The 20,071-nt window shown below is 34.0% G+C and overlaps 2 protein-coding genes across 2 annotated transcripts; both read left to right on the forward strand.

The window, feature by feature from the left end:
- Nucleotides 1-175: 175 nt before the first annotated feature.
- On the forward strand, nt 176-5,507 carry LOC100527914 (protein DAMAGED DNA-BINDING 2). Its single transcript, XM_003544834.5, has 11 exons — nt 176-590; nt 712-802; nt 1,281-1,408; nt 1,951-2,073; nt 2,169-2,257; nt 2,383-2,503; nt 2,949-3,040; nt 3,699-3,825; nt 3,937-4,185; nt 4,280-4,476; nt 4,867-5,507. The coding sequence occupies exons 1-11, from the start codon at nt 342-344 to the stop codon at nt 5,084-5,086; spliced, it is 1,686 nt and encodes a 561-aa protein (XP_003544882.1). The 5' UTR covers nt 176-341; the 3' UTR covers nt 5,087-5,507.
- A 1,845-nt stretch (nt 5,508-7,352) lies between these two features.
- On the forward strand, nt 7,353-18,719 carry LOC100816324 (ABC transporter G family member 31). Its single transcript, XM_003544243.5, has 24 exons — nt 7,353-7,957; nt 8,082-8,202; nt 8,280-8,368; nt 8,637-8,721; nt 9,744-9,903; nt 9,991-10,067; nt 10,186-10,330; nt 10,823-11,124; nt 11,206-11,487; nt 12,929-13,245; nt 13,328-13,488; nt 13,573-13,676; nt 14,067-14,223; nt 14,391-14,456; nt 14,566-14,699; nt 14,840-15,172; nt 15,276-15,566; nt 15,665-15,748; nt 16,369-16,502; nt 16,718-16,945; nt 17,200-17,371; nt 17,459-17,546; nt 17,824-17,990; nt 18,298-18,719. Exons 1-24 carry the CDS (start codon nt 7,614-7,616, stop codon nt 18,577-18,579), a joined length of 4,323 nt encoding a protein of 1,440 aa, XP_003544291.1. The 5' UTR covers nt 7,353-7,613; the 3' UTR covers nt 18,580-18,719.
- The last annotated feature ends 1,352 nt before the right edge of the window (nt 18,720-20,071 follow it).

A 20,071-nucleotide genomic window follows, 5' to 3' on the forward strand; every position in this document is an offset into this window, starting at 1 on the left:
AAATTAAAACAATAGACTTTGTGGTTGGTTAAAATTGATTAAAAACTATCAAATAACAAAAAAAAATTATTAGATAGAATATGCAACCTACATTTTTAGTTTTAATAAATTTAAAAAAATAATAAAAAATATGTGGAAAAAGTATTAATTTCAAAGTATGCTACCGTGACTCCGTACGAGAAACATATGCATTTGCGTAATTGAAGTTATGCACGACGTGTGTCATCCAAAGCCAAACAAAATAACTGGTTTGTCCACTACCGTCTCAGTGTCTCTTCATCGTGCGCCTTTCTATTTTCCCGCTTCCATTCACCGTCACCGCGAAGTTTCCCACTTCTCTGATGGCACCGGTTACTCGAAGAACCTCGTTCCCCAAGGTTCTCATCGAGAGAGACTCTGACTCCGAACAGAGTTCATCCGAAGAAGAAGAAATACTTGAAGAAGAAGAAGAAGAAGAAGAAGAAGAAGAAGAAGAAGAAGAAGTTGGGGTTTCTACTGCAAATGAGAAGGCCGAAAAACTGGACCTGGGTTCCGACGCAAACAGAAAAGGGAAAGCCCCCATCACTATTAGTCTCAAAAAAGTTTGCAAGGTTACTCTTTTTAATTTATTATTTGTTATTCGTTACAAAGTTGCTTCTTTTTTTGTTTTTTTTTTGTTTTTTCTCGCGGTTTGAACTCTCTTACCGTAATGGTTTCTGGGTGGTATTCTAGGTGTGTAAGAAGCCTGGTCATGAAGCGGGGTTCAAGGGTGCCACGTATGTTGATTGCCCCATGAAGCCTTGCTTTCTGTGTAAAATGCCTGGTAAATAATTGGTTACTCTTCATTTAACAATTAGGATGGTTATCTTTGTGACCTTTGCTTAATTTGTTTGTTTTCTGGCATGATCGTACCTTGTTAGATGTTAAGCATGCTATACACATACCCAAGCTGATCCACGGCTCAAGTCCCATTTTAAGGGGCCCACAAGTTTTAAAAAATCTGATTTTTTTTTTATTAACTTCATTTAGCAAAGTTTTACTGCAGAAAATTCGATTCCTTTGTATAAGAGTCCCTTTTTTAATTTTTGCTCCGGGCCCCAAAAATGTCGGAGAGGACACTGATGTTAAGCCATTGTATTTAGAGGAAATAGTGGACTCATAGTGTGAAGGGTTTTTATACCACCCTAAGTACTACCTTAAAAGTCATCCTAGTGTGATTTCTGGATGGTTGATAGTGTTAGAAATTTAGAATGACATTGCCTAGAAATTAAAGTTGAGTTCGTTGTGTTTTTGAATTGAAGGACATACCACTTTGACTTGCCCGCATCGCGTCTCTACTGAGCATGGAGTTGTTCCAGCACCCCGCAGGAAAACGTGTAAACCTTTGGATTATGTGTTTGAACGCCAGCTACGACCATCCCTTCCTTCAGTAAGCCTAAGTTATTTGATCTTTCTTTTTTAGTTTGCTCAATGTGGAGAATCGAGTTCATTGTGTATGTTTATTTTGCTGTTTTCTTTGTTTCTATGATCAGGCAAAATACTTGACTTGCGAAGGTAATACACACCATACATTAGTTTGGCTCTTTGGCCTATCTAAATAAGTTAGTGTTGTCAACTTTTAATTACAACATTGAAATTATGCTAAAGCGACCTTGATCTACCGAGTTTTATCTGTTATTATTTTTAGTTGTTTCTGGCATTTGTAGGAATTTATAATTGTGTTGCTCCTTAACATTCTGACCTCAATCTATTTTTTCTTCAGGAGAGAGTATAGTACATCCTTTTTAGTCTTACCCAGCTAATGATCTTGTGAATTATGTACTGAAATGTATGTGCTTGAAGTTGCAGCAGCTGATCATATTCTACAGACATTGTTTCCATAATGTTTATGTTTCTATGTTCCAGGTTATTTATCATACATCCTTGTATTTTGGTGTTTTGATTATGATTTTTTTTCCTTTTCCATTCTAGATCAAGCCCAAATATGTGATCCCAGACCAAGTGAATTGTGCTGTCATCAGATATCACAGCAGACGGGTAACATGCTTGGAGTTCCACCCCACAAAGAATAACATCCTCTTATCTGGAGATAAGGTTATTACAGCAAATCACATTAGTTGAGATTAATTTTATGTTTGCCTTTGTTTTTGGCCACTGATTTCTTTTTCTTCCTGCATTGATCCTAAAAGAAAGGGCAACTTGGAGTATGGGATTTTGGTAAAGTATATGAGAAAGTGGTCTATGGGAACATACATTCTTGTTTAGTGAACAATATGAGGTAAGTTGTTTTCATGAAACCATGGTCTTCTTGTAATTGTCCCATTGCCTTCTTTCATCTTTTGGTTTATTTTTTTGTCTTAGCCTGAAGTCAAAATGTTAGGTTCTAAATGGAAAACTTTGTAGGTTTAATCCTACAAATGATTGTATGGTCTATTCTGCATCCTCTGATGGAACCATTAGTTGTACTGACTTGGAGACTGGAATATCATCTTCTCCAATGAACCTGAATCCTGATGGATGGCAGGTAACGTTTTTCTTTTAGCATTTTCTCTTATTTTCTGACCTCTCTCTAGCTGCTTGACTACTTGGATATGGCCAAGGTAATTTGGGAGCACTATTTGTGAATTGTTAACATCTTGGTATTTGGACACACTACCTATTATGATGTATTTTTTACCCTGCCATCCACTTCCAGTTGGGTTATGATGTAAGATTGTAAATCTTTAATTGTTTTCATGATATTGGTGATCTTTTTTTAATTTTTTTGGAGGGGGATAGCGGGTAGTGGAGCTTGGGCGATGTTACTGTCTGTGAGAAGGAAGTGAGAGAGTGAGCCAATTCAACCTGGTTGGATTTTTGGCTTTTAATTGGGAAGATCTGTAGTGGCATAGTATTTTGGCTTTAGCTTAGTGTAAAAGCTTATTTTAAATTTTGGCAGTAAATTTATTTGTACGTGCTTTTTTAATTAGGGTCCAAACACTTGGAAAATGCTCAACGGCATGGATATTAACAGTGAGAAAGGTCTCGTTCTTGTTGCTGATAGCTTTGGTTTTCTTCACATGTAAGCAACTTCTTTGGGCCTCCTCCCCTTGAAATTAGTTAATTTTAATGCAAAGAAATACTTAAGAATGCAAGCTGGTTACTCATAATATTATGAATAATTACATCACTCTTTGAAAGCTTATCCAGTTTTTATGCTTCACTGTTTCTTTGTCACACTACACTGTTCTTAGTTGCCATTTCTATGCTTGTAATTAGTTTTTTTTCTCTTGAAGGATAAATTATTACTTATGTTCCATGTGCACGGCATCATCTTTTTACAATCTTCTAGGTGTGCACATAGTCCTCAATTGAAATTTTTCTGATTTTCTTTTCATTGCTTGGCCATTTGTGAAGGTTAGCAGTTAAAGTGCAATACAATTGCCGCACAGCATCTGTTAGGAGCTTGTTTAGGAGAGCACCATGTTAATATCCTATTATTTTAATGAGCACGTTAATAATTTGAAGGTGTTAGAGAACTTGATATTTGCAGACAGCAAGACCTGACTTTGTTCACTTGGTTTAGAATTTTTCATGGGAGATGATAACATGAGAACCTCTATAATTGTTTTTTCTTGTTCAGTGAATGAAAACTGTAGCCCTATAATTTGTAGCTATGCTTTTCATTTGTGAAACAAATTAGCCAAGGAAGTATAGATAACATCCTGTGGCATTTGTAGGGTTGACATGCGCTCCAACAACAGGAGTGGTGATGCAATTTTGATCCACAAAAAAGGAAAAGTTGTTGGTATCCATTGCAATCCAATTCAACCAGATATCTTTTTGACTTGTGGAAATGATCATTTTGTGAGTTTTTCAGTTTTATTCATATATTTAATTTGTTCAGTTGATATTTGAACTTGCATTGCCTGCTGGATGTGCTAACAGTTGAAATGTGCAATGGTTTCTATATTTTAGGCTCGTATTTGGGACCTGCGTCAAATAAAAGCTGGATCATCCCTTTATGATCTGAAGCATAAGCGTGTTGTTAACTCTGCATATTTCTCTCCAATATCTGGAACCAAAATTCTCACTACATCACAGGACAACCGTCTTCGTGTATGGGATTCTATCTTTGGTAATATGGACTCTCCCAGCCGAGAAATTGTACATAGTCATGATTTCAATCGGCATTTGACACCCTTTAAAGCTGAATGGGATCCAAAGGTGATTTTTTTTTCCTAAAATTTCTTCCAGTTGTTTATGATGTTTATTTTTGTTCTTCTGCCTTTTAGGAACAATATTATTTATGTAATTGCAGGATCCATCAGAGTCCCTTGCTGTTGTTGGTCGTTATATAAGTGAAAATTATAATGGAGCTGCCCTCCATCCCATTGATTTTATAGATACAAGTACAGGGCAATTGGTAGCTGAAGTGATGGACCCAAACATCACAACCATCAGTCCTGTGAATAAGTTGCATCCCCGAGATGATATCCTGGCAACTGGGAGTTCTAGGTTTGACTTGTCTTTTTTTTTTTATCCTAAAATATTGGCTGATAAGAATTACACGTCTATGGATGAAATTCAAACTTTTTAGCCTTCTGTGATGATGCAACTTCTAAAATAGAAATTAAAATTACAAGTTTTCTTCAACTAACTCTTAATAATTGCTTTTTCCCCCTCCAAAAGAGTATTGTTACTGAAGATGATACAGATGCATTGTATTCAACTCTGACATGAGTATCATTATGCAACTTGTCATTAAATTTATGCCTTGACAATCTTATTAAATTTTTAGATTCAGAACTTGACTTCTTTAATAATGGATGTAAAAAAAATAGTACCTAGGTGTGCTATGTCAGATTGGTTACTTGGTTCTTGGACTTACCTGGCATTACTTTTCAGATCTCTGTTCATTTGGAAGCCCAAGGAGAAGTCAGAGCTTGTAGAGGAGAAGGATGAACGGAAAATTGTGGTTTGTGGAAAAGCTGAGAAGAAACGTGGTAAGAAAAATGGAAATATTAGCGATGAATCTGACGATGAAGGATTCATGTCCAAGTCCAAGAAGTCTAAGACCAAAAAGACCGAGTCAAAATTGTCTCGCTTCACTAAGGATAATTGCTGAAGAATGAAGTCAGAGTGCATTGAGGATTTTCCTACAGCTTTTTTTTTGAAGGTTTTCGGGTCCAACTGCTAAACCTGTATGGTGGCCAAACTCCTCCCCTCCTTGTTTTGTTTTTTTGGAAATGGGTGGATGCTGTTATCACATTCTTGGCTTGTTCCCCTAGTTGTAAGCTTTGATGTTTTTCTTGAAGTAGTGTTTGTATCAGATACAAGCCTTATGCCACCATTTTGGCTTTTGTATCTTATAGTGCTAGCCTATCATATTAGGAGATAATGCACCATGGCATTTTAGGATATAGTTATAGGGTTTTGTTGGATTATACCTTGTTGATGTTTGTAAAAGGTATAGTCTCTTCAAGCCTTAGATTGGCATCTTGTCTTTTTCATTCTTTTGTCTTTCTATGAATTTGTCTTTCAATGAATGCTTTAGTGAAAGATGCAGTTTATTTCAAGGAAAAAGCTTTATAAATTTGTGAATTTAATATTGCACTCTCAACCTTCTACAGTCATCGTTGATTAATGCTGCTAGATCCGCATAAAAAACCAGAGTGCAAATAAAGGTTATTTTATTTAAACAAAATGAAAAATTAAATTTGATATAAAGTTATTGGGACTTATTTTAAAAAAAAAAACAATTAAATTATTGATTTACATATTCTTTTAGTTGCTACTAATTTTATTTGCTTTGTCAGTATTAATTTAAATGATATCGGGAGTATTAAAGCATTTAATTGTTGAGTAGTATATATCTTATTTTCTCTTTTAATATATCAATGCTGCCTTTTTTTTTAAATTAAATTTTCTGTAGCATATTGTCGTTTATAATCCACCAAAATTAAGTATAGGAAGAGTATAAATAAAATTAGAACGCTACTGGTACTACTATTTATAGTAGATAAATAGTATGAAGTCATATAATTGTTTTGTACTGCATTAGAGATAATTTTTATTAATAGTTGAACTGTATTAAAAATCATACAATTGTGAGTTTTTCTTTTTCTTTAATAACTATAATTTTGTAATTTTTAATAATTTTAATTTACAATATAGAGTGTATTAAAAAATAGTTTGAAAATAATTTTAATTTCTTCTCTGGAATATATTATTAATAGTTTTTTTGTAATCAAGAAATTAGACCTGTTTTTCAAAGGCCTGCATTTTGGACATGGACAAAATTCATTTTAAACCAAAATCCACAGTGATGACTACTTATTACGGCAAAGTAGGAAATGAAATCATAAGAAAGAAAGCAACCCTTCATTTTTCGACCAATGCATTGACATGTGCTTTTGAAATAGTTTTGAGAATTTGATCTAATCAATAGTTTTTTTCTTCTTCTTCTTTTTTCTTTTTCTTTCTTTTTTCCTTTTCTGTCCTTTAGTCCTTGTATCTGATCTCATCCTTTTGCCTATATCACATGTGGAATACGTTTTACAAATAATTCTAATTGTTGTTCTCTCTTTCACCTTCATTTTATATCTTTTACTCTTATTTATTTATTTATTTATCATATCATTAATTATATTTACTATTTTATTTTTATTTTTCTATCTTTTTAAAGGTATTATACACCTCAAAGGCATGCATGTAAAATTGACTTGGAACATGTGTTATATAAGTTTTTTTTTTTTATCTTTAAAATTTAAATACACTATTAATATGCATTCCCTTATGCTAGCTTTAATATCAACTGAATCCTTTAACAAGTTGTAACTGGATATCATAATTAATTTTAAATATATATTTTATCTTCAAAATTCAAACATGCTTATGACATGTATATTTGATATATTTTCTTATAGTTTTAATACCAACTGAATTATTTAAATTAACATTTCATCCTTTTGAATCTATTATTTTAATATCTTCAGTTCTACCTTTCAAAATAATATCTTCATGTGTAACTTTAATTCAAATATTTTTATAAGAAATTATCAATAATTAAAAATAACAATATATTACAGTATAAATTATTTATCATAAATCTAAAATAAAATTTATATGTACAAATTAGTTGCACATTTTAATTATAATATAATTTATATATTTTTAAAAAATTATTATAAATTTGAGTTGTATAAAACAAACATTTAGCCACTAGTTAAATTATAATTTTTTGGTGAGAAAAAAAGAGTTAAATGTTAACCCTCGAGTCATACCAATAACGGAAGCTGCGATTCGAAAGAATAGGACAAAGCCTCCAAATGGCTAAACTAAGCGTCGCAACATTGCGTTCACAGCGAGTGCATTTTCCATTTTTGAAAAAAAAGAAAAAAGAAACGTAACAAACTCTAGCGCGAAACACGGGGCATTTCCGTCTTCTCACCACATTTCAAAGTTCGCGTAGCGCTTCCACACTTGCATTAAATCAAATCACACACCACAAACACTTTTCTTCTTCCCAAACTCACATACAGACATAGACTCACTCACTTTGCCATTTATCGTTTTTTCTCCGATCCCAAATCGGAAACTCGAAACCGTTACGGAGAGAGAAAGCTGGTGAGAGAGAGAGAGAGAGAGAAACAATGGCGGCTTCCGATGGAAGTGAGTACTTCGAAATCGGATCGTTCGGGAGCGAGAGCTTCGCGCGAGCGTCGAACGCCGATATGGTGAGGGAGGACGAGGAGGAGTTGCAGTGGGTGGCGCTGTCGAGGTTGCCGTCGCAGAAGCGCATCAACTATGCTCTCCTCCGCGCCTCCTCTTCCCGCCCGCAACCTCCGACGCAAGGCACCGGCACCGGCACCGAGAACTTAATGGATGTCAGAAAACTCAGCCGCTCTAGCCGCGAACAAGTCGTTAAGAAAGCACTCGCCACCAACGACCAAGACAACTACCGCCTCCTCGCCGCCATCAAAGAACGCTTCGACAGGTTCGGCTTTCAAATCATATTTACGTTTGCGAGTTTTCAAAGTTACAGATCTATAATTCTATATTGCTATTTTTGTTTTTTGTTGTTGTTTTTCTTCTTTTTTTTTTTTTTTTTACTTCGATAGGGTTGGATTGAAGGTGCCGAAGATCGAAGTGAGGTACAAGAACTTGAGCGTCACTGCGGATGTTCAAATCGGATCCAGAGCTCTTCCTACCCTGATTAACTACACTCGCGATGTTTTTGAGGTTAATTTCGTCTTTGTACTCCTTTTCGCCATTTCTTTTGCGTATCCTAAAAATCTGTTCCGTGTGGTTGCGTGCAGAGTATCCTAACCAAGTTGATGATATGCCGACCTAAACGGCATTCCCTTACTATATTGAACGATGTCAGTGGCGTCATCAAGCCTGGAAGGTGAGCGCGCTTTCTTGTTTTCCTCCTTTTTCGCGCGTTTCAGTTGATGTTGCTGTTACGCAACCGTGTGAATCGAGTTATTTCTATTTTTCTGATGGACATCGAGTGAATTGTGAAACATACTAGTTATAGTAATTTGAAATCAGGGCGCAACGTGATGGCAATGTCATCACGGGTGTGAGTTAATTTCTTTATTTGATAGGTTCAGAGATTTCATGTGTGTGTGTGCGCTTTTGTAACTGGTTACTTTTTCGCTGTATTATTGCAGGATGACTTTGCTACTAGGACCTCCCGGAGCGGGCAAAACCTCCTTGCTTCTGGCACTCGCGGGCAAGCTTGATAGTAACTTGAAGGTTTGTATCAGAAATGAATACTGTGGAAGGTATCACTAAACACGCTTATAAATGAGGGAAAGAACATTTCAACTCATCGTTTTGTATGATTCTGCTCCCATAACTTATTTAAGCAACGTAGTTTATCAGAAGATAAGGAAGAAAAGGAGAAATGATTTAGGATAAGATGAGTGACATAATTATAAAAAGAGAAAAAAAATAAAAATAAAACGAGTTCAAAATGAGTTCGTAAACAATTTATTAATAATAATATATCACTCATATAATTACTCTTAAAATATTTTTTCTTTATGTTTTTTATATATCACATGAATAATAATATTATTTTATACTTTATTCTTTTCTTTCTTTTACAAAAATGTTAATAAATATTATTAGGATATTGGTTAACAAATTAAAAGAAAAAAGATTAATTTTTTTTACGCTCTTATTTTTTTTTATAATTTTCACAATATTTTTTCTTTTAATTTTTAACCAATATCCTAAAAATAATAGATAAAAAAATTCTTTTCTTATTTACATTGAAATAAATTATATATATTTATTGCATAATTACAATTTCTCTTATCTTTTAATTTAGGGATTTTCTATAAATTTTAACCGACATAATACATTGTATTTGAAAAAGTGTTAGAAAGTCTATTACTATTTTTGATATTATTAATAGTTGTATAATTTTAAGTGATTTTCAATAAATTTAATGATTTTTTTAACTCTCTTAATTTTTTATATGACTAATAGTTGTATAATTTGTTCAGATTATATACAATAGTCTTAAATTTTAATTTATCTAAATAAAGAAAATCTTCATTTTTTTTTGGTTAATTTGATTTCGTCGATGTCTAACCTGCATTGAAATTTGGTTGTTTGTAATTGTGCCGTTCTGCCATGTTTATATTTAGCAAAATCTAAGCCATTGTGGAGAAAGACACTGTAAGCTAACATTTTTTTTTTATATTACCGTGCTCATTTTAAAATTCGCTACTCTTACATTTTTTCTTCTTACTGTTCTGTTTCTACAGACAACTGGTAGTATAACATACAATGGCCATGAATTAGATGAGTTTTATGTTCGACGGACTTCTGCATACATTAGCCAAACAGATGATCACATTGCAGAACTGACAGTACGAGAAACTTTGGACTTTGGTGCTAGATGTCAAGGTGCAAAAGGTTTTGCAGGTAATTAAATATTAATTTAATTATGTTGAAGATTTTCTATATATTTAACAATTAAATTTCTACAATAAATGTGCTTAACTCTCGCAGCATATACGGATGAACTGGGCCGCCGAGAGATTGAAAGGAACATACGACCTAGTCCAGAAGTTGACGCGTTTATGAAGGTTATCATCCTAAATGTCTAGTCTATGAAAATCACGAGGCATGACTGCACCTGCACGTGTGTATTCTGGGCTATATATCCTGATGGCTTATGTGGGATTTATTTGATTAACTTCACAGGCATCTTCTGTTGGAGGTAAAAAACACAGCGTGAATACAGATTACATTTTGAAAGTTCTTGGTCTCGATATATGTTCGGATACAATAGTTGGCAACGATATGCTTCGAGGGGTCTCTGGCGGTCAAAGGAAGAGAGTTACAACAGGTTTCTTCTCTCTCTTCTTCAGGAGTTGCTGCATTTGTATTCAGCATCTTTATTAGTACTTGTTTCTGTCCCAAGTCCTCCTTTTTATTCTTTATGTTAATTTAGTTATTGTTTCAATTAGTTTCAACTTTCAAATTACAATTGTAATGTATTACTGAATATTGAGGCAATCAATTGAAGATTTTTGTTATAATTCTTTTTTAACATCGTAGAAGAAGGATAACACTACATATACTTGTTGAAGCTACATTGCCGTGAAAAGCCTATTGCATTGTTGCTTGAACTTTTGCAAATATTTTACTAATAATGTTTGTAGTTACTAGTTAGTATATTGCTTCTTGGATTCATTAGGAGGTTCTAGATTGTCCAAAAATGACAATTTTTATGAATGTTTTAACTGCATCTGAACTATAGGACTTCAAACACGGTGATGAACCTGATTTAGGTCGTGCATTTGCAGCAAACAATGACTTCTTGTATTGCATCTTTTAGGAGAAATGATTGTGGGCCCAAGAAAAACACTATTTATGGATGAAATATCAACTGGTCTTGATAGCTCTACTACGTTCCTGATAGTAAAATGCATAAGGAATTTTGTTCATCAGATGGAAGCTACAGTACTCATGGCTCTCCTTCAGCCAGCTCCTGAAACATTTGAGCTCTTTGATGATCTGGTGCTTCTGGCAGAAGGACACGTGGTGTATGAAGGACCTCGAGAAGATGTACTCGAGTTTTTTCAGTCATTAGGTTTTCAACTCCCACCTCGTAAGGGGATAGCAGACTTTCTCCAGGAGGTAATCCTTGTTCACATGTTTTCATGATTAAATGCTTCCCTTAAGTCCTTAACTGTTGCTTAACATCCTTTCTTTTGTCAGGTGACCTCTAAAAAGGATCAAGCTCAATACTGGGCTGATCCTTCAAAACCATATCAGTTCGTCTCAGTTGCTGAGATTGCACGAGCCTTTAGAAATTCCAAATTTGGAAGGTATATGGAATCCTTGCAAACTCATCCTTATGATAAATCAGAATGTCATGATTTGGCTTTGGCTAGAACTAAATATGCCGTGGCAACATGGGAGGTCGTTAAAGCTTGCTTTCAACGAGAAGTCCTTTTGATCAAAAGGCATAGCTTTCTTTATATTTTTAGGACCTGCCAGGTACTCTTGAATATTTGATATAGTATATTTAAACTATTTATTTGAATTCCTTCTCTTTTTCATTTCAGAATTGGAAAGATTCTATCATTCTTATAAAGGTGCATGTAGTGCAGTTTTTATTAATTGAAAGTCATATGATATGGTAACTCAAAACATTAAATACTTTTTTTTTTATCGTATTGTACTGTTAAGGAACATAAAAAAATAATTCACACAATTAAACAGAAATCTTAGAATATGTTTAATATATGAAAGTATTTTTTTATTTTTTCTTATAATTGCAAAAATATCATCTTATTTTTATTTTATTAATTTCTTGTTTTAAAAATACAAATATTTTCATTATATTTATACAAATTTTTAAAAATAAAAATTCAGTGACATTTTTTAATCATTAATAAAAACAGAAACAAAAGGCAAAAAACATTTTGTCCAACCTTAAAATATTGAGTCATCATAGTTATATAGCAGTTGACCGATTCACGTCATCACGTGGATGGTCTCTCTTGTTCTCAACTTCATACAATAACTCCGTACAGCATCACGTAGCTAGGTTGCCCATCTACGGTCTCTTGTTCTAATTTAGACATGTACTATATACTATATAGAGTGTATTTTATTGATTATTTAATCTAAGTTACGCTGCACTTTGCCCTGTAAATATTGTTTGCTTTTCATGAGATCTATGATTGTTATCACTTATCATGATAATTTGACAAACTCATAAGCGCTCATTTAAAGAAATCTATTTTAAGATTTGACTCATCAAAGTTACACTGAAATCCTCACATGTAGCTTGAACTTTTTGCTTTTCATGACATGTATGATAGTTATTGACTTAATTAAATGCTTTACCGGCTTGCATCTTTTTGATAGAGTTAGATGATAAAATTAAACTAAGTCATAAGTTCTTGAATTATTTGAAATTATATATAAGATTTTATATATTTTTATGACAAATAAGATTTTATATTTTGAAGAATTAATCATTTTTAATTAGTTTTTTAAATATATAAATATTTATAATTGAATCCTTAGAATAGGGTTTAGCTAATAGATTGCAAAGTCAGACACAATTATTTTAAAAAAAAAATTAAATAATTCAACAACTTATTAGTTACACCTGAAAATTAATATTAATATGTTATACAAATAGAGTTGTAGTAAGCTCCGACATCATAAATTATATTGATGTAATTTGTTTTCTACATGTGCAGTGACAATGTAAATAAATTTTTATATTTTTATTTAATACTATATTCTATAAATTATACTAATAAATTTATTGAATTTTATATTAATTATTTTAAAAATCATATAAATTATATATCATTTTTGAGTGGTTGGTGGTGTAAAAAATCTTTGTAACTTTTTTGATGCATTTACATTTCTATATTTTTGGGTCCATATGTACTAACATCAAATTATTTTGTTGCCAAAGGTTGCTTTTGTAGGATTTGTCACATGTACTATATTCCTTCGAACAAGGTTACATCCCACAAATGAGGTTTACGGACGCCTTTATCTTTCTGCTCTATTTTTTGGGCTGGTTCACATGATGTTTAATGGGTTTTCTGAGCTGCCTCTTATGATAACTCGGCTTCCAGTATTTTATAAGCAAAGAGATAATTTGTTCTATCCTGCATGGGCATGGTCTCTTAGCAGTTGGATTCTCCGTGTACCGTATTCCATTATTGAGGCTATTATATGGACAGTTGTTGTATATTACAGTGTTGGATTTGCGCCATCAGCGGGAAGGTATCTTCATTTTATTACATCTTTATGTTGCGAATTTTCTTTTTAACCCTCGTAATCATTGCATTTTGTTAAAATATTTCAGGTTTTTTCGCTACATGCTTATACTTTTCGTAATGCATCAAATGGCATTAGGTCTCTTCCGGATGATGGCTGCTATTGCACGAGATATGGTTCTTGCCAATACATATGGGTCAGCTTCACTGCTGGTTGTATTCTTACTGGGAGGATTTATTGTACCTAAAGGTAGGCAGCACCGCAAATTCTTAAAGAAAAGTTAATAACATAACATTGCTATTAATATTAGTGATTTGACTGTTATTCCTTCAGGAATGATAAAACCATGGTGGATTTGGGGCTACTGGGTGTCACCCCTTACCTATGGACAACGTGCTATTACAGTTAATGAATTTACCGCTTCAAGATGGATGAAGGTATTCCATTTTGCCATGTAACTTTAGTCTTATTTTTCTTTTACTTTACATTCACGTGTTAATACTGTCAAGGAATTATACGTATACCCTACCCCAAATGTTAACCTGTCAAGAATGATTTTTTTATGCCTAGAACCTTCTCACGTGATAGCCTTTTGTGCTTTTGTTAAGCACGGAAAGAGCATAGGATTACCTTGTGATAAAACTTGATTTAATTACGAAGAGTGAGTGGAACAAGGATTAAACTTTTGACCACCTGGTTATAGTGCTTTAGTACCCTCTCGAGTCAACTCATCAAAATCTGAAGTTGAAGGTGTGAATCATCACATGTAATCTTTTTTGGGAAGGCTTTATAGAATATTTATGGTTTACAATGTTAACTATCTGCAGAAATCCGAAACTGGGAACAGCACAGTTGGCTACAATATCCTCCACTCAAACAGCCTACCAACTGGTGACTACTGGTATTGGATTGGTATTGCAGTTTTAATTGGCTATGCATTTTTTTTCAACAACATGGTCACTGTGGCCTTGACCTATCTGAATCGTAAGTTTTGAATAATATTTCCCAATATTTTTCCATTCAAGAGCATGTTTTCTCTCTTAATATTTAATTACTATTCCCTTTGGGCAGGGAATTTCTTTAGCCGTAGATATATGCTTATCTTTATTTAATCCCTCTTTTCTTCTTTGTCATATTACTTTTTAATGAAGCAATTCAAAAAGCACGAACAGTTATCCCTTCTGATGATGACTCGGAAAACAGTTCTTCCAGAAATGGTAATGACCCGGCCAAACTTTTAATGAATAACTGTCCATAGATTCAAAGATTGATAATCTATTGAGTATTGACAAAACATGTTTCACTATCCATCCCTTGGTTGTTCAGCCAGTAATCAGGCCTATGAATTGAGTACCCGTACCAGATCCGCAAGAGAGGACAATAACAAAGGAATGATTCTTCCATTTCAACCACTGACAATGACATTCCATAATGTCAATTATTTTGTTGATATGCCAAAGGTGGGGGGATTTGTAATTTGACAATTTCTAAGTTTATCAACTGAATGAACTGATACACTATGCTATATTGTAACATACACGCCACAACACATAGGAGAGATCTCATTTCCATTAAATATTTCTAAAATATTTTTTTACAGGAACTAAGCAAGCAAGGCATACCTGAAACTCGGTTGCAGCTCTTGTCAAGCGTGAGCGGAGTTTTCTCACCTGGTGTTCTTACAGCATTAGTTGGGTCTAGTGGGGCTGGAAAAACCACTTTAATGGACGTACTGGCTGGCAGGAAAACTGGAGGGTACATAGAAGGGGAAATTAAAATTTCGGGTCACCCAAAAGAGCAACGAACATTTGCCAGAATATCAGGATATGTTGAACAAAATGATATACATTCTCCTCAAGTAACAATTGAGGAGTCGCTTTTGTTTTCTTCTTCTCTTCGCCTGCCAAAGGAAGTTGGAACTTCTAAAAGACATGTAAGTTGTTTCAGAACACATTGTCTATTTGATCGTGCTGAATTAGTTCCAAACCTTTATTTTATAAGCAATTATTCCAACTTTTCACTGATATATTCTACAGGAATTTGTTGAACAAGTGATGAAACTAGTCGAGCTTGATACTTTGAGACATGCTTTGATTGGTATGCCAGGTAGCTCAGGCTTATCAACTGAGCAGAGAAAACGATTAACCATAGCAGTGGAGCTTGTAGCAAACCCTTCCATTATTTTCATGGATGAGCCTACTTCTGGACTTGATGCACGTGCAGCAGCTATTGTTATGCGAGCTGTTCGAAATACTGTTGATACAGGAAGAACTGTGGTTTGCACCATACATCAACCAAGTATTGATATATTTGAAGCATTTGATGAAGTTAGTTTAGTTACTTTTTCATCTGTTTTATGTTTTGATAACTAGTGATGCACTAGCTTCTATCAGAGAGTCTAAAGCTTAGTTTTTGCTCTACCCAGTTACTTCTTATGAAACGTGGGGGACGAGTAATATATGGGGGAAAGCTTGGCGTGCACTCACGGATAATGATAGACTACTTTCAGGTTGAGGTTAAAAATTGTTTTGTATTGTTGTTTTTGTTGTTGCTGTTAGCAGAGTGATAATTCATATTGTGTAATTTCTTTCATTGCTGTCAAACGCCAACCTATCCAAATGGAAGCATCCTGCTTTTTCCATCAAACACTTTTTTCTTTATTGATATAATCAAATATTAGGTTTAGATTATATGAATAAGAAATTCTTCGTGTTAGATGCTTATACTTATCTCATTTTGTACACTTGTCCTCAGTTTGAAGACTCTTCTTGTTACTTCTACCTTTTAATATAAAAGGAGCCACGAGCAGAGTAGGTCAGACAATACAAATTCACAGGATTAAATCCTATTGTGATGAATATGTGATGTAGGAGAAAAGGGGAAAGAAAAAGAATATGTAGAGAGAGAACCTTTATAGTCTAGATTAGCTTTTCATCTTATCTGGCATTTCTAGTTACCTAAGATATTCATGAATGAGTATGCATGACACAAGAATGCCTCTGCCTAATTGTTCTTATTCCCTTTTTATGTGTGTTGATTTCATTGTTAAAACAAATGTCAAGATGCAAGTGTGCTTCCATTTGTTGTTTATATTTTTGGTTTGTGGTTGTTTTCCTATCCGCTCTGCAGGGAATAAGGGGAATTCCCCCCATTCCAAGTGGCTACAATCCGGCTACCTGGGTGCTTGAGGTTACTACACCTGCTACTGAAGAGAGAATTGGTGAAGATTTTGCAGACATTTACAAGAATTCGGATCAATATAGGTGCTTCTAATTTGTAGTTGCTTAAGTGCTATTGCTGAAGTCGATTTTCCATTCTTTTCTTTTAGTTTAGGTTGGAGAGAGATGATACGGATAAAACAGTCTTCTTCGAGAACGGGAAAAAAACCATGATGTTACAACCTTAAAGCTACAAGTGGCAGATTAGAATATTTCTTTTCAGATGAATGATTAAACTCTTCAATCAATGTTTTTCTCAGGGGGGTGGAATATTCTGTTTTGCAATTTGGACATCCTCCTGCAGGCTCTGAACCACTGAAGTTTGACACGATATATTCACAAAACTTGTTCAACCAATTTTTACGATGCTTATGGAAACAAAATCTTGTGTACTGGAGAAGTCCAGCATATAATGCCATGAGGTTATACTTCACCACAATAAGTGCTTTGATATTTGGTACCATATTTTGGGACATTGGTTCAAAAAGGTAACTGTTCTCTGTGTTATCATTTATTCTAAAGTGAATTGTCTTAAAATATAACACTAAACTAAAGAAGAGACCAAAATTGGAATACAAAAATTTATGGATCTGCTTTAGTATACAGAGGACTAACTGAGGCTTGATAAAATGATTATTACTTGGGATCTTTTGTTTAATTAAAGATAGATCAAAGTTTGTTTACGATGTCATCAATCTCTAACCCCTATACTAATAAAACAGTTGTCATTATTATTCTGTAGGGAATCAACTCAAGAGCTGTTTGTGGTCATGGGAGCTCTTTATTCTGCATGCATGTTTCTTGGGGTAAATAACGCTTCTTCTGTACAGCCAATTGTTTCAATAGAAAGGACAGTGTTTTATAGAGAGAAAGCTGCTGGAATGTACTCTCCAATCGCTTATGCGGCAGCCCAGGTAAGTCTTATAATACTGAAAATTTAATTCCATGGTTAGGTGTTTTATGCAAATTGCTTGTAAGTAATTGCTTAATATGATTGACAGGGGCTTATAGAGATACCATACATTGCTGTTCAGACAGTACTATTTGGTGTAATCACATATTTCATGATCAATTTTGAAAGGACACCCGGTAATATTTTAGCTTTCCATTTGTATATATTTATTGTTTTATATTGTTTGGAATCCACCTCACAATTTAGTGATGCAAACAGTGACCATCACCCCTCCTTCCACCCAAAATCGATTAGTGTCCTGAAATTCATAGTTGAATTGTTTACCTTCGAATCATACTAATTTTTTGAAGTGTGCTTTCTTTTAAAAATGAAAAAGAGAAGGCAGAAATGGTTTTAGATGTTACACGTGAATAAAATTTGTGTTTTAAGTGGATGATTTTTTATTTGTTGCAGGAAAGTTTTTTCTCTATCTTGTATTCATGTTCCTAACGTTCACCTACTTCACCTTTTACGGCATGATGGCTGTTGGTCTTACACCTTCCCAACATTTAGCAGCTGTTATTTCTTCAGCATTTTACTCTCTGTGGAATCTTCTTTCAGGTTTTCTAATCCCAAAATCGGTGAGTAATATCATACTCGCAGAACATTTTATCTAGTTTTTTTTTAACCCAGAATCATGTATTTGATACTTTAGTACAAACTTTTATTTCTGTGATGATACCACATAAAATGTTTTCTGTATGTTTTGCTCTAACGAGCAATTGTGTATTGATATTCATGCTTTTACGTTGTTATTCCAGAAAGAAATAGAGAAATGAATCTTTGCATCTAAAATCCAAGTAGCTTCATGGCTATTTTTAAAAATGAAAAGTTGTCTTTTCTCTCTGGGATTCTAATGACTCTTCTTCATTACTTGCAATGTCTCAGAGTATTCCCGGGTGGTGGATTTGGTTCTATTATATCTGCCCGATTGCATGGACGTTACGTGGTATCATCACGTCTCAGCTTGGTGATGTGGAAACCAAAATTATAGGACCTGGATTCGAGGGCACTGTAAAAGAATACTTAGTTGTTAGTCTTGGATTCGAAACTAAAATCAACGGATTTTCAGCTGTGGGCCTTTCAGTGATTGTGCTTCTTGGATTTATTATTCTGTTCTTTGGTTCTTTCGCTGTATCAGTCAAACTCTTGAATTTCCAAAAGAGATGAGTGGATGATATATAGTTTGAAAAACTGAGAGAATTAAGCGGCTCTTTAATATCACAACACGTAGATGATTCTTATAGGTGTTTTGGATGCTCTGTCGAAATACACGAGTTATTGAATAAAACGGCATTTGATTTAGCAAATGAGGTTTTTGTCTTTTCTTTTCTTCTCTTCTCTTCTTTTTTAGCTAATTGCCAGAGGAATTCAAATTCTGAAGCTACATAAATTTGGAATTTTCGGATTTTCTTCAATTCTTTCATAGCATTATGATCGCTTGACTGCTCATAGACTTTTAGGACTTTAGCTGGTGTTGCATTGAGCCCTTTCTTTCACCTTCGAGTTTTAGCAGATGCAGTGGCAGCAAATGACGAGCCCATGCATAAGAGGCAATCTCCTACAACAATTGTATAAACTATGCCTTCTAAATGATTATAAAAGCTACATGGGTCTTACTATTAGTCCCAACAAAATTGTTCTTGACCCCTAGCAGCCTAGAGCAATTATCAAACTACCGCACCCCACCCTTCCCCAACTCCTCTATCTTCATTCTCCTTTCCCTCTTTTCCTTTTTTCATTCATTTTTTCTCTTTTTTCTTTCCCTTTGTTCCCATTCGTCACTCTCTGCACTCATGTCGTCAAGTATTTTTTTTTGTTTTCGTGGACAAACGGAATCATGATTCCATTGTGAAATTTCGCACAACAGAATCACAATTATGTTATTTTCAGTGTTGTTGATGCATAACAGAATCATAATTCCGTTGTCCAACAGGTTGTTATTGGACAATTGCAGTTGCACTAGGCTAGGGTCAGGAGTCTTGGTCTCTTATTCGTTAAGATTTGCTTCACAAACTTCAAATATGACACTCAATCTATGTTTAATTATTTGGTTTAGAAGAGAGACTGTTGGGATTAATAACCTCTTTGTATGTTGAACGTGGTCCAGTTTCCTATGAGAAGTGGATGACCATTAACAACATGGGTTATGTCATTGCTAGTCAGTATAATGGTGTATTAGTCCACTTATCTAAGTTGTAAAGTTGGACCTTCTTTCCACTTAGGGATCCCATGCCAGCAAAGCCCCATCTTATTTTCATTGAACTTATAAAGGGAAATCACTTTGTGTAGGTATATAATATCTCTACTAAACATACCATTTACCTTTGTAAGGTAATATTGATTTTTTTGCTAACTTCGTGTAACATCCTAATTTTCTTAGATTGGGAAGTTCTATGTAAAAACTATCAGTGTTTGTTTGATATGCAGTGTAGTCGTATTATTCTTAGTAAAATCATGCATATAAGAGAAATAACCATCATTAAATAGTCACGAGGTTATCTAGATTTAAGTCCTGAGTCTAGGGATTAGTTGTCTAGATACAAAGAACCCTTAGTTAACCATCAGTCAACTATAGTTTAGAAAGTCAAAGTAAATAAATCTTTCATTAATGACAATTTAGTAATCAAAGGCTTTTAGACCAAGCAGAGAGATTTAGACT

This window comes from Glycine max, chromosome 14 (genome assembly GCF_000004515.6).
Source record: "Glycine max cultivar Williams 82 chromosome 14, Glycine_max_v4.0, whole genome shotgun sequence".
NCBI classification, from domain to species: Eukaryota; Viridiplantae; Streptophyta; class Magnoliopsida; order Fabales; family Fabaceae; genus Glycine; species Glycine max.

Coding starts and splice junctions, on each gene's coding strand:
- LOC100527914 (XM_003544834.5), top strand. CDS start 342: ATGGCACCGGTTACTCGAAGAACCTCGTTCCCCAAGGTTCTCATCGAG. Junction 2,258..2,382: donor TGTTTAGTGAACAATATGAG/GTAAGTTGTTTT, acceptor AAAACTTTGTAG/GTTTAATCCTACAAATGATT. Junction 2,504..2,948: donor TGAATCCTGATGGATGGCAG/GTAACGTTTTTC, acceptor TTTTTTAATTAG/GGTCCAAACACTTGGAAAAT.
- LOC100816324 (XM_003544243.5), top strand. CDS start 7,614: ATGGCGGCTTCCGATGGAAGTGAGTACTTCGAAATCGGATCGTTCGGG. Junction 9,904..9,990: donor AGGTGCAAAAGGTTTTGCAG/GTAATTAAATAT, acceptor TAACTCTCGCAG/CATATACGGATGAACTGGGC. Junction 14,457..14,565: donor AAACAGTTCTTCCAGAAATG/GTAATGACCCGG, acceptor TTGGTTGTTCAG/CCAGTAATCAGGCCTATGAA.